General features: G+C 38.5%; 1 protein-coding gene across 4 annotated transcripts in view; it reads left to right on the top strand.

Moving 5' to 3' along the window:
- Nucleotides 1-14,828, top strand: part of Erap1 (endoplasmic reticulum aminopeptidase 1) — a 37,947-nt gene that overhangs the window by 15,178 nt on the left and 7,941 nt on the right. For 2 of the 4 annotated variants that reach the window (XM_040728928.1, XM_040728927.1), the window contains exons 3-11: nt 520-658; nt 6,049-6,183; nt 8,021-8,141; nt 8,962-9,116; nt 9,670-9,783; nt 10,999-11,130; nt 11,436-11,567; nt 11,667-11,738; nt 13,342-13,496. In XM_040728928.1, the coding sequence (XP_040584862.1) occupies nt 520-658; nt 6,049-6,183; nt 8,021-8,141; nt 8,962-9,116; nt 9,670-9,783; nt 10,999-11,130; nt 11,436-11,567; nt 11,667-11,738; nt 13,342-13,496 (1,155 nt within the window). The remainder of the gene's footprint in view (nt 1-519; nt 659-6,048; nt 6,184-8,020; nt 8,142-8,961; nt 9,117-9,669; nt 9,784-10,998; nt 11,131-11,435; nt 11,568-11,666; nt 11,739-13,341; nt 13,497-14,828) is intronic. The other 2 variants (XM_040728929.1, XM_040728930.1) reach the window with 2 other exon arrangements.

Here is a 14,828-nt window from a genome sequence, read left to right as displayed (position 1 = left end):
ATTTTATTCACTCATTCATTTATTTATTTATCTATCTATTTATTTATTTATGAAGCCACTGAGCCTGGCTAATGTTCATTGATTGGAGAGACTGGTTGGCCAGTGAGCTCTGGGATGCCTCCTGCCTCTGTCTTCCAGGTGTTAGGGTTACAGCTGCACGTCTTCATATCCAGTTCTTCATGCGCACGCCATTTTGGACATCTGAACTCAGATCCTCATGCTTGTAGGAGAGGCTCTTTACCAGTTGAGCCATTCCCATAGCTCCCTCTTTCCTTTAAAAAAATATCCTTTTACTCCAGAACTTGGAAAGCAAAGACAGGCAGATCTCTGAATTTGAGGCCAGCCTGATCCCCATAGCAAATTCCAGGCTAGGCAAGGCTACACTTAGAGGCCCTGTCTTAAAATTTTAGTTGTCAAATCCAAAGGTCTTAAAGTAACTCCACGAAGGAAGATACAGCTGCCTACTTTTGAGTCTCTGATGCATAGTCCTTAATTTCCTTTCACTTCCTGTGCTTGTAGAATACTTGCATCAACACAGTTTGAACCTACAGCTGCTCGAATGGCCTTTCCCTGCTTTGATGAGCCTGCACTCAAGGCGAGTTTTTCCATCAAGATAAGGAGAGATCCAAGGCACTTGTCCATCTCCAACATGCCCTTGGTGAGTGTGAGTGACACGTGCTCCTGGGGAAACTGCCCTTCTCTGTGATGTTCAATGCTCAAACAACATTTCATTTACATTTGTTTTTATTTTCTGACACTTATATTTAGTAACTTTCACTTCCAACCAGTGCTTTTGTTTCAAGCCACAATTGATTGGTAACTGTAAAGAGAAGCTTTTTCTTTGCTAGCCGCTTTGGTATATCACCCGCCAGTCGACTGGGCTCTGCCACATTGTGGTCCCCAAATAACACACAAGACGCTGTATTAATTATGAAGCTGTTGGCCTTGCTTGTCTCTTACTGGCTAGCTCTGCTTTAAGTAATTACCCCATAATTGTTAATCTATGTATGTCTCTTACTGGAGAATAGTTCTGGGCTCCTACCCCATGGTGTTACATCTCGAACTCCTGTGTTTCTCCTTCCCAGAGTCCTCCTGGACTCCTAGTCCCTTCCTATTGGCTCAACAGTACTTTATTGACAAATGCACAGGACTTCCCCCATCATCTCCTCTTTTCTGTTTAAACAAAAAGAAAGGTCTTAACTTTAACATAGTCAAATTATATATAACAGAACAGTTATCAAGTAAGAACATAGTTACAATATTTTAGCAAGATTTAAAGAAAATATCATCCATCCCATCCTTATGAGTCCAAAGTTCTATATTTAGCTCATCTTTTATCATAACTAAGGAAAACTATAATTATAACTATCTATCTTCAACTCCATCAAAGACCACAGAAGGATAATATATAAACACTAGGATTGACAGAGACATCTTACTGCCTGGACAGTCACCCGAAGTTCCTCTGTAACGTTGGGGCATCCATCTTCAGCCCATAGGCCACAATGTGTCCAGAAGATTTCTCAGCAAAGCAGGAAATTTCAAACTGTCCATCTGCATTGGCAGTCTGTCAGTCATTTCTCTGTCCTGTAGAAAGTCTGGTAGACACTTCCATGAAGCAGGAACCCTGTAAGACTGAGTTTAGCAGTCACTTTTCTGTGGGTCCTGCATGTCCAGTTTATACAGCAACAGTCAAGCAGTACAGACAAGAGCAGTTTCTTGCCTTAATGGCTAATCTTGCCATGTTGAAAGCAAACTCCATAACAAGTTTCTTCGATGCCCATCTTCCTCATAGACATAATTGGTGCTGCCAGGAGCAGACATTTCTCATTGTCAAGAAAAACCCTAAACCATTTTAAATGCCATTTTCTGAAGGTCTTTGAGAGGTTTGAAGACTGTCTATGTCAAATATATTTCTGTATATCTAGAAAACCTAACTTACCTAACTATAAATTCTGACTATTATAAGTAACTATCTATAATCTGTATTTAATTATGCATTACATTTTAAAAGATCAGTATAAGCACAATACTTAATCAAGAGGAGAAATATACATATAACAAAATTGACCTTGAATTTGTATCAATAAATGAAAAACAATATCCATACCATAATTCCCCTTTTTACCATTAAAAAAGATTGGCTGTGATCATTAGCAAATTATAAACAACCCCATTTAAATGAAAACAAAGATTTATAAACAAGATGGGAATTAGGACGTCGCTCATTCCAAACTGCTTCCTGCTGGAAGGGGGCGCTGTTCATACCATGGGGATCATGACAAAACTCAGAAACCTGTATAAGTCCGTATTTTCGGGGTCTGTAAAGCTGCATCATCTTAGCTGTCTCAATAGTTGGAACACCTGGTCCACTGCTTCCGGGGATCTTGGTTCGTCAAACCACAGAAGCCTGGAAGGAATCCTCAGCTTTTCATTTTCTGTAGAAACATAAGCAAAATCTCCTTTTCCAAGTAACATATCCTTATACTTAAATTTTGAAGTCAAGGCATTTTCAAAAGATAGAAGTTGGATTAATTTAGCAGCATTTATAATCAAGTGTACTTTAGTAGCAGTTCCTTCCTGAGCAAGCAAAAAACTGAAAAACACAATAGCATACAGTATCCAGACTCTCTGTGTATTTTCCATCTTTACGTGGCTTGTTTATGTATGTATTATTACTTTATTTATTTTACTTTTATTTATTTTTCTCTGAGACAGGGTTTCTCTTTGGAAATCCGCCTGCCTCTGCCTCTGGAGTAAATCTTACCGGTGTCTGCCACCACAATGTCGGCTTTTGTACTTATATACCACTTTGCTGTTTCATTTTCTCTCTCAATCTCACGTATATTTTTAAACAGACTGTAAACCTTTAGAGGCTTTCCTTTATCCAAGTCTGACTTTACAGTAAATCTTTATGTTTTTCTGGCCACATGTCTTATCTGTAAAACCGCGGCTGTTTTAAACTGACGTTTTCAAGATGGCGGGCGTAAGCGTGACTCCAGCTAACCGCCTCAGTCCATGCTGACATCCAGCAAAAGCTGCCACTTCCAGCTGTACATACACACCTTTTAATCATTAGCAGAGTCTCTTAAAACAACCTTGCTGGTTTTTTTTTTCTTTTTATGCCGAGTCAGGAAGACTCTGGTAAGCCAGCCACATAAATCTCGGCTTGTCGATAGCAAAACAGAGCACACCTGAGAAAAATGCTGCTACCAAAATTTGTGCTTCTCTCTGTTCTTCTGTTTCTAAAATTCCTTTAAAGCTTTTGTTGTTTTGCGTGGAAATTCAATCCCGCTCCTGACAACCATTCTGTAAAGAGAAGCTTTTTCTTTGCTAGCCGCTTTGGTATATCACCCGCCAGTCGCCTGGGCTCTGCCACATTGTGGTCCCCAAATAACACACAAGATGCTGTATTAATTATGAAGCTGTTGGCCTTGCTTGTCTCTTACTGGCTAGCTCTGCTTTAAGTAATTACCCCATAATTGTTAATCTATGTATGTCTCTTACCGGAGAATAGTTCTGGGCTCCTACCCCATGGTGTTACATCTCGAACTCCTGTGTTTCTCCTTCCCAGAGTCCTCCTGGACTCCTAGTCCCTCCTATCTAGGTTTCCTATTGGCTCAACAGTACTTTACTGACAAATGCACAGGACTTCCCCCATCAGGTAACCAAAGAAAATAATGTCCCTTAAAAATTCGTGTTTTCAGTATAAATGACCTATAAGGGAGGGAATTGTCAGGAATTCACACAAGGTTCAACAGATCGTTCCTTCCCTTCACAAAGGGCTTTCAGCCCCATTAGTTCCTGTGATATTTTATGATGATGTTCAATAGAAAGCTTTTTCTCATAAAGTCTTATAGCATCTCCTAGGAATGTCAGAAGCTACACTCATAAATTTTTACTAACATGACTACCTAAACATGAGCTGGACAACCACACACAAAGAATGACAGGCAGCTAAGGAGTGCTGAGAGTGGGAGACAGCCTTCCCAAGAGAAGAGCTCACCAATTGGTTATCCAACCCTAAATACATGACAGTAAATAAAGAAGCTGAAAGCATACATACAAGGACCATTACAAATGGATCCGGTTATATTTAAGAATATGCACATGTATTCATGTAACAAAGAGTGAAAAAAGTAGCCATGCATTTGAAAGAGAATGGTGAGTATATGAGACAGTTTGAAGGAAGGTAAGGGAAGGGGGAAATGATGTGATTACAGTACAATCTCAAAAATAAAATGAAGTAGTACTAATTTACATTTACTCTCTCTCTGCTATCATTAACTATACAACAGATACTTGCATGTGTGACATTGGACAGGCATCCAAAAGAACAGTAGTCTTTTCAGAGTCTGTAATGTCTGAGCTGAATAGTAATAGATGTGTTAACTCCAAAGTCATTTCTCCAGTTTCAAGGTAGATGTGGGTAGCACTCACTTAGATTTTCTAGAGTGGCAGGAAGATGTCTATGCCAAAGGAATAAAAGCACTCATCTGCTTTCCTTGTCTCATGATCATGGCTTCTCAGTCAAGCATGACTGATCCTGTGGTAGAGCTGGTGAGCATCAGGAAATACAGGACTTTGTTGTGGTTCTTAACTCACTGACATTAGGTGAGACATAGGGTAGAATATATGTCTAGGATTCTAAAGGGTGTCCAGTTTCATTATGGTGACCATGACAAGAAGACAGAACACCAAATCAACTTGTCAGCATTCCAACTCTGTGTCTCCTTTTAAACACTTGAAAGATCCCATTATCAAGCAAAATTCTGCCCACCTACAGTGGTGTGTCCTTTGTAAACTCTTATTATCTAGCTGTGTCCGTGTTCCCACTTTTGCATGCTAATAAACATATAATTAGGCTACCTTCTTGGAATACATTTGAGATTGAAAATATACTTTTTCATGTTACACTTTCCTACCCCAAGCAATGTTATGAAGTTGTTCTGTGACACAGCAGTGTATTCTCTAATGACAGTGCCACAGCTCTAGGAAAATAAAAGAACACCAAGGGATTTGTGGAAAAATTCATAGGCTTGCAGATGTAAGGTAGGGGCCTTTAATAATACCACAAAGATAATGTCATCATAATCCACTGGGTACCAGGGTTTCCCTGTGAGCACAGGAAAGCCTTTGGTGCCATCTTGTTCCTCAGGCATGAAAGTATCCCACTGACAGAATCCAATATGAGTATTTTGAGGAACTAGAAAGTTAAATTCTTTATACCATTCAAGCATTGAAAGTTTAGGCAGTTGGCAGGGATTTAATCATATCTAATCTAGATTGGTGCAGTTAGGCTGCTTTCCTATCAGTCAATACATCAAAAATGGAAATTGTGGCTGAGCATATGTAGAAGCCATTTAAGCAGGAAGGGTAACTTGAGATTCTTGAGGAGCAAAGCTATGTTGTTTAGCAGGATTGGTTGAAATGTCCAGGAAGTCACTGGCAAGTACCATACTTGGTGACTGGTGGGTGCTAGAAATGATGAAGGCACAAAAATGGGCAGGCGTGGGGTCCATCACAGGAGAATGTCTGGCCACATGCTTTTCCCTAGGCTAATTATTTCTGTAACTTGTCACCTCAGTACTTATTACACTAAAGTACCAGGTTGTATGTCTGAGAGCATGCATCTTAGACTGTATCCACATACATGCAGCCCTTTTGTCAAGGCTTCTTACTCCCTGGTTGGACTTACAACACATTCCAATAAAATAAGGCTGAGATTGGAAGAGAGTTTGCTTATTAGGCAAAGTCATAGGACATTTTCAATGTAACAGAAAAATCAAAAGTTCTTTTTATATAGTAAATAGATATGTGTGTAATTGCCCAGTGTAGAGTGCACTCATATCCCAATAAAAAAGAAATTGAATCAAATGGTCTGGCTTTGACTTCTAAATTATAGTCAATTTTCTAATAGAGACTTTTAAAAGTAATTAAAGAAATATGCAGGTTCCTTCAATATGTCTGTTACTTTGGAAGATTTCTCTGTAATGTGTACCAGTGTATTTAATGATTGGATCACTTGATAATTTACCCTGATAATAGGTGAGATCTGTGAATGTTGCCGAAGGACTCGTAGAAGACCATTTTGACGTCACTGTGAAGATGAGCACCTACTTGGTGGCCTTCATTGTTTGTGATTTTAAGTCTGTGAGCAAGATGACTAAAAGTGGAGTCAAGGTGAGCATGTGACTGCCTAACAAGCAGATCGACCTGGACTGGTGCTCCTGATGCCAGGGACTCCCTCAACTGTAGGATAGGTATGATTCTGTTGTCACAAATGCTTACCTAATAGTACTGTCCTGATAATGAGAGAGAGAGCCCCTGGCCAGGCCATGCATAAGTCACAAGTTACCTGGCTCCATTGTGAATTGGCTTTCTGACCTTGGCCATTTTCCTTGTGGAATATAGATTATTCTTCTTCTAAATGTATGTTGGCCAGGTATCATGACAGAGTTGGGCAGATCTCTTGTGAATTCAAGGCCAGCCTGGTCTACATAGTGAGTTTTGGGCCAGCTAGGACTACAGAGTGAGATCCTATCTCAAAATACAAGCAAACAAGAGAAGAATAAGTGGGTTAGACTACATCTAGTAGTGATTTCTAAGCTTGCATCTGATTATAACTGTCTACAGCATTGAAGGCAATGTTACTGGTTGTGTGGAGGAAAGATGATAAAGCTGCTTGCTGACTTGGAGTAGCAGGAGTCTTTGGGAAGACCACTTTAATGTCAGAGAATATTAGAATGCTGGAATAAGTTCCTTGCTTCAAGTATCATTTGTGCCTGGGCTCAGCACTTCTGCCTTCCCAATGCTATTGCATGGCCCAGAAAGGAAACAGTTTCAGAGGGGAACTGAAGTTACTTTATGTGTTTGTGATGCTGTTTCTAGGACCTGAGAGCTGGATGACTCTGAGTTATCATTCCTTCATTAGTGCTGTGGATATTTTAAAAGCAGGGTTAGTGATTTAGATAAAGAGAATACTCTAACCTGCCCATTGCTTTGCACATTTTCCTGATTCTATTGTGCATGATATTTTTATACTGTCTAAGTAATGCTTATATTTTCCATCTTCCTTCTCTTCCTTGGAACTCATTAAGCGTACATATTTTACATCTTGGGCATGGTCATTGCCATATCTAATGTTTTTGTACATCTTGCTTCTGCACTCTTGTTCATGGTGTCTTCATTCTTTGCACTTATTATGGGTTATTCCTCAGTCAAAAGTGGACTCTTCTAGAAAACGTGTCTTTTCTCCTGCCAGTTGACAGAGGTCTTCCAATCTAAAGATTACTTTAAATGAAGGTATTAGCTTCAAGATTTTAGGTTATCTAGTTACTGCAGTTTCAGCTTATAAGTATTATAAGAATTAATTTTAAACTACAGTTTAAGACTTTCCCATTCTCCTTTGTATATACCAATGTATGGAAAGCCTTATTTTCTCCTTCCTTCCTTCCTTCTTCCTTCCTTCCTGTCTTTTTAAAATTTCACTTGCAGTTTCTTTAACAGAATTGCAACTTATTTTTAGTTTATCCGTATACCAAGGAGATAGCCTTTGGGGTGTGCTTTTGTAGAGGGTTGGTGTCTCCTACTATATGCCTAGCCTTGGCCAGGAACTGTATTTCCACCCTTTGGCCCTAGAGTCTGTCAATTCCATGAGAATCAGAGATTCAGCCCATCTGGGTTGGAGTAGAATCCACAGGGGAAAGACTGGCTGTGGCGGCCTGCTGACTTTCTAGGGTCCAGCTAACATCTTGCTTTTGTTTTCTAAGTCATATTTATTGCAGTCTTATGAAAACATTTGAGAAAACTGCTTTGAGCCTGTATTTGTAACTTTGTATTGTTTACAGAAATGAAGCTGATTAGGAGCAGACAGAATTATAATGATGGAATTCCTAAATGTCTTTTGTAAAATTGACATTCATATCCCATAGTAAGAGCCTTTAAAGCCATTCTACTCTCCAGTTGGTGAGGGGAGCCACTATGTTATTTCAATATCCTCCTGTGCCTTCCTCTTAAGGTCTCTGTGTATGCCGTGCCAGACAAGATAAATCAAGCAGATTATGCTCTGGATGCTGCAGTCACTCTTCTAGAATTCTATGAGGATTATTTCAGTATTCCATATCCTTTACCCAAGCAAGGTAGAGTATTACAAACATTTCCAGGTGACACTGATGGCCCCCACATGGATAATATTGTTCTCCACATTGCTCTTCCCCGGAGGAAGTTCCCGGCAAAGTTCTGACAACAGCTTGATCCCCTGAGCATCTCCTCACCTCTGATTTATGTGATCAACTACTAATGATAATCATGATACAGTTCCTGACAGTGTGACCTGTGGATAGTTTTGCATTCATGTGTTTTTAGTATGACATAGAGGCTGTTTTTGCTTTGTTTTTTGGTTGTTGTTGTTTTGTTTTCTTTTGTTTTGCCATTATCAGTACATATACTTTGCAGAATAGAAAGTAACTCAATAAACGTTTCTGAATGAGTACATTTGCCTATCATAAGAATAAGAAAATTCAGATTTTCTATGGACCCTGGAAGCTATTAGGTATTGAGTTTTTAGATATATGTTGCTGTAGGCATCCAAAAAACAGTAGATTGCTGAGGTAATTCTTTTTCATTGTTTGGCTTCCAAATTCATGGTGTAAATATTAGAGATAGAGCCAAGCCTGATTCCTCGGGCTCATATTCTCAGGTACTCAGGAGGCTGATCAGAAGGGATGTCCTGAGAGGTTGTAGCCCAAGTCTGAGTCCTTTTGGTAGCAACATGATTGTCATGGAGCCTCTCTTTCTCCACAAGGATAGCTTCTTTTCCTCTGGAATTCCCTAATTCTGGATGCATGGTTTATCTTTTCATTTTATCCAAACACCCATCCATTCTTAGGTTTATTTCATATGTTTTGAGGAGTATGTAGGTGTGAGATTGATAATGAGCTATATTTCTGCCTGCCCAAGATCTTGCTGCAATTCCTGACTTTCAGTCTGGTGCTATGGAGAATTGGGGCCTGACCACATACAGAGAATCCTCTCTGTTATATGATAAAGAAAAGTCTTCTGCATCCAGTAAGCTTGGCATCACAATGACTGTGTCCCATGAACTTGCTCACCAGGTACGAACATTTAGCCACACATCATTTTTGTTCCCTTTGGGAATTTCATAGGTGTATGCAATAACATAGGATCATAATCAGTCCTTATTTGTGCCCCCACTCATTCTGGGTCCTCCTAACAAAACATCCATGTCTCAACTTCATGTCTTCTTCCTTTTTTTTTCTTTTTTTTTTTTGATAACCCACTAAATACAATTAATGCTGTATTTAGGTACATGGGTGGGATCCTTCACTCAAGAATAGGCAATCTACCAGCCAAACCCTCAGAGAAAAATTAGTCTTAGTATTAGTTAATATTCATGTCTCTTTTGGGACAAATGAAGCTACAAATATAGTTACTGTATTTACTTTGTCATTTCATAAAAGAGTTATTTCTTTAAAGCATTCAGTTTTATGATTTTTAATGAATCTTGAAAAGTTCTCATTTTTACTCTGATAAAATATTCAAGAAATAGGTTTGCATTTATAAGCTGATTGATTTCTGCCATAGTACATGTCAGACAATACAATTTCTCTGTAAATTTGTGAATAAGCAGTCATGTTTTCCTTTCAGTGGTTTGGGAATCTGGTTACCATGGAATGGTGGAATGACCTTTGGCTCAATGAAGGATTTGCCAAGTTTATGGAGTTTGTGTCTGTCAGTGTGACCCATCCTGAACTGAAAGTTGTACGTGGTTATTATTTATGTGTTTGTAGCTTAGGTTAATCTGTTGTTTTTCCAATGTTTCTGCAACATATTTAGTATTCTTTGATTATGTAACTTATGGAAATAATAACTTCATTGGAGGCTTAGAAATGAACCGCATTTGAAAATGCTAAATGGACTTTCAATATAAATGAGTATTAAATTCTATTTTCCCTTAACATTAAAGAAATAGAGCTAGTGATAGGCTGAGTGTTCTGTGCCATTTCCCAACTTATTAGGTACAGATTAGTTTTATTCTACAAATTGCATGAATTATAGCTGAAGTAACTCCATTTTATATTATTAACTTAGACTTCTAGATCACATATTTAATGTTCTAGAACTCATTTGTGTATTTAAATATCATGTGTTAACTATTAGAAAATCATAAATAGCAAACAAAAATAAATAAACTTTCTGTAAAAACTAATTTTTAGTATAATTTTCATTTATGGGTAGTTTCTTCCCCCTTTCACATATCTGACCCATAATCTACTTATAACTAATTATAATTATAGGTATATATTATATTATTGTGTCATGTATCATAAACATGTCTCATTTATACATAATCTTTAATAATAAAAAAGATTATGATACACAGTTGGCTGAACATGCCAAGTAAGGAAAGTTGATATTGGCCAGGTGGTGGTGGCAGTGCTGGGCAGCAGTTGCACATGCTTTTAATCCTAGCACTCATAGGCGGAGACAGGAGGATCTCAGTGAGTTTGAGCACAGCCTGGCCCATTGGGTGAGTTCCAAGACAACCTCCAAAGCTACAGAGAAACCCTGTCTTGAAAAATGAAAACCAAAAACAAACAAACAAAAAAGAAAAGAAAACTGAGGTTGGAATTTGTTGTTAATTTATTGTCTTTCACTACATGGTTCTAAAATTAAATATATATGCTTTGATGAGATCACTATACATTTTGCTTCTGTTTTTTGTCTTTTTGGCTATAAGTGAAATGTTCTTGTTTTTAGATTAATATGAGATTAATTTTATTCTAAAGTGGTAACTATGAAAAATAAATTGCTTACTTACAACCGCTGTTTCTTAGGTACTTGGGTGCTCTTTAAAAAGCACCCAAGAAATTACAATTCTAGTCCTGTTACCAGAAATCAAGCCTTCTTTCTTTCATTCTTTTTATCTAAAGTAGCTTAGAGATGATACTGTCTCTCTTTTCTCTATGTCGGTAGGAAGAGCATTTCTTTGGAAAGTGTTTTAATGCAATGGAAGTCGATGCATTCAACTCCTCACACCCTGTATCCGCACCTGTAGAGAATCCTGCACAGATTCGGGAGATGTTTGATAGTGTTTCTTATGAAAAGGTAAAAGCAGATTGCAGAGGTTCAGTTTGGACACTAAGCTCATTAGCGGTTGGATAAAGAGTTATAGCTCAGGTATGGGATTGCTTTCTCTCCATCACGGTCACACAGATTTCATGATTTTGGCCCTGACTATGCTAGTTGACTTGAATTGTTCCAGGTTGAACTTGCTGTTTGGCCCATAATGCTAAAGGTTAGATTCTGGTCAATTCTTGACTCTTTCTATGGTTGAAAATTTTGAAAAACTAAATACAGCTGCATTGAGATGTACAAACTATAGATAACGATTATTTTTCTTATATTTTCAGGGTGCTTGTATTCTGAATATGCTAAGAGATTATCTGAGTGCAGACACATTTAAAAGAGGAATTGTGCAGTATCTTCTGAAGTATAGTTATAAAAACACGAAAAACGAGGACCTCTGGAACAGCATGGCGAGTGTGAGTCGCGCTGGGCAGCTGCCTTGTTTTGCCTTTTCCCTTCACAAAGAATCAAGTGCTTTCTCCAGAAATGAGGGTGATGTTTATTTTTGGTTTTAGATTTGCCCCACAGATGGCACGCAAACAATGGATGGCTTTTGCTCTAGAAGCCAGCATTCAGCACCAACATCAGTAAGTCTCTCCATCTGCACTCGTCCATCCATGCACGTTCTTCTGCATATTCTTTGAGCGGTATCTCTGTCCCAAATGGTTTGAGATCCTCAGTTAAATAACTCACATCCCATTCAAATTAAGGCACTCAAACTAAATCAGGCTAATAGATTTTTTACAGATTTTCCTAGGAATTGGCTATGTAAGAGGGTGTCACAACCTTGGTGACAGAACTCCTCATGGATACTCATTCCTTTCTGTCCACTCTCCCTAAAACAGTGCAGTTAGTACAAGTGTCACTGGTAGGCTAGGACTAAATTCTGTCAGTAAAGATGGTGTCAGTCGTATACAGAGCATTGCATTTGAAAAAAAATCACAGAATGGCAGAGAAGACTCTTGGACACTCACTGCACACCACGCTTTTGCTGAACAATCAGGTGTGTAATCATTGCCCCTCTCAACAGAGCCATGTGCTTAACATAGCTGAGTGCTCAACAGAGCCAAGTGCTATGACTCTGCAGGTCTTTAAATGTGGTACTGGGAATGTGAGATCTTGCAGAGGAGGGATTTGAATTTCATTTTGACTCCTATTTTCAACTGTTTGGCTATCAAGGATTCATACCAGCTGAGCCACAAAAAGAACTGTCTCTATTTAATGAGGATTTGTGGGATATTTTCATAGACAGCTATGGATAACTAGAAATTCAACAAAATTTTTATTTACCATATTTTTATTTCCTTGGCTTTTTTGCTTCTAGTTATACAGTAGAATATTTTATCCTTTGTTTTTTCTTAAAAGCTTTTTTAGTACCAAGGAACACATCTTTTTTATTTCCAACTGCTGGTCAAGTACAAGCTGTCTCAGAGATAATCACGTTAGAAGCACAACCCATTCTCTGAAGAGTTCCGCATTGCTTGTCCGGGAGCCAGCAAAGTTTTGCTGGTGTTGAAAACCTTGCTTTTCCATCTGCCTTTGTCTTTCTCTCATTCTGTTGCTCACACGCCAGCTTGGTGCCATTGGATATGCCTGGCCATTAGGTATGCCAAACAGGGCTGACTGTACTACCTGTCAAGGTGCCTAGGTTTAGAGGAGCATGATGGCGAACTTTCTTCTGTTTATATGTTTCTCTTGTTGGTTAATAAATAAAACACTGATTGGGTGATTGGCCAGACAGGAAGTGATGTAGCTGGGCAGAATCAGGATATAAGCAGGGACAAACAGAAAATCGCTGTCTTCTCTGTGGGGATGCTGAGCAGTCATCATGTAGCAGGCAAAGCCAGCATTCCCCGGTAAGCCAAGACCAAGTGGAAATACATGGAATAGTAGAAATGGGTTAATAATTAAGACAGAGCTAGCCAATAAGAAGCCCTAGCCAATGGCCAGTAGTTTCATAATTAAATGTCTCCTTGTGCCTATTTGGGGCTCAAGATGCCAGGACTCCTGATAGGTCAAAGAACCTCCCTAACAGGAGATGATGGAAAGATAGTCAAGACTCAATGGTGGGGACAGGAGGCTGAAGACCAGATGGAACTGGAAGTGGCAGGTGGGTCTCTGAGCACAAGCCTGCCTCCTCTCCTCAGAGACAGATCTCAGATGAGGCTCCCTGACTTTGTCTATAAACAGCACTGGCATCAGGAAGGCACAGATGTGAAAACCATGATGAACACATGGACACTGCAGAAGGGCTTTCCCCTGATAACCATCACCGTGAGAGGGAGAAATGTGCACATGAAGCAAGAACACTACATGAAGGCTTCTGGAAGCCTCCCAGAAACTGGGTAATGTTCACAGTGGATATCTCCTTCTTGGTGGGATAGAATATTCCTTCTGAAGTCCTGACCCCACTCCTGCCCTTAGAATGTTTCACTTGAATCTGTGTCTCACTCAGCTGACTTATACCCCTGCTTTTCCCAAAGGATTAAGGGGCTTTGAATCTCTATAAAGCTGGCCCACTGTCATCATTTTCACTTGTCCTGTTTCGCAGTTTAATAGGATGTCATTTCTAGTTGTTGCTTTGAAGTCATCTCTGATCTAAGTAAGCAGCTGCTGCTAAGTCACAGTAGTGTCTGGCATTGGTTGAAGTTAACAGAAGAATTTATGTCATTTCTGGGAATTAAGAGACAGTTCTCTTCTTTAGCAGCCTGAATAATATCCTGGAAGGCCTTGGCTTGTGCCCCAGAAGAGTATTATTAGAAATAACATGTTGTTACTTGTAGTGTTTGCTGTATCTTGAACTAATCTCAATCAGAACATTACAAAAGTAGTAAAAAGAATTTCTACATATGCTGTGCACAGATATGTATTAATTCTATCACTTGATTTATGATTCCCTATGTACATATAAAAAGCATTTTGTAGTATAAATTACATGTGTAGGCAAAATGAATGCAATATGATATGTTATATATATTATTATATATTATATATATATTATATATTATATATACTAAGATATACAGACTTGTATTTTCAAGAAAATAAAAACATTCACTTATGTAATCATAGCACAATTTTCAAAATTAGGAAATAAACTTGATAAAATACCATAATTAATTTATAAAGCCTACCCATTTTTCAAGTTGTCTTAAAATGTCTTCATATCAAAATAGAAAAATTTTATTCCAAAATTTAGTACATTTTATATTTTGTTACCACATAATTTTGATTTCATTTTTTGTAGCAATTCTCCTGTTCTTGTGTCCCTTGACATTTTTTGATTTTTTTTTTTAGTTCAGGTCAGTTACTTCACTATAATTTTCTTAAATTTACATTTTATTCTGTTTCCTCTTGATCAGATTCAGATTGTTTGGAGAAACTCCACAGAAGAGAAGTGACACATGTCATTTGGGTACATGATTAAGGAGGGACATTATGTCACTTTGTGCTGTTGCTAGTGATAATTGCTTGAAGTTAGGCTTCAGGCCACTAGTCATTACTTACTTGAGTCTGCCTTCCTCTTTGTACAGTAGAGTCTGAGAAGTAGGCAGGCAATCTCAGCATGATATCATGTCTTGGCGTAACATTCTCAATACCACTCTGCTTTAAACTACCCTGGCACATGATGGGTACATGCCTCAGAAGCTGATTATTGAGTGAATAAAAACAATGAG

This window comes from Mesocricetus auratus, unplaced genomic scaffold, assembly GCF_017639785.1.
Source record: "Mesocricetus auratus isolate SY011 unplaced genomic scaffold, BCM_Maur_2.0 Super-Scaffold_100020, whole genome shotgun sequence".
NCBI classification, from domain to species: Eukaryota; Metazoa; Chordata; class Mammalia; order Rodentia; family Cricetidae; genus Mesocricetus; species Mesocricetus auratus.
Note: the sequence above shows the minus strand (reverse complement) of the source record. Positions and strands in the feature narration are given on the sequence as shown.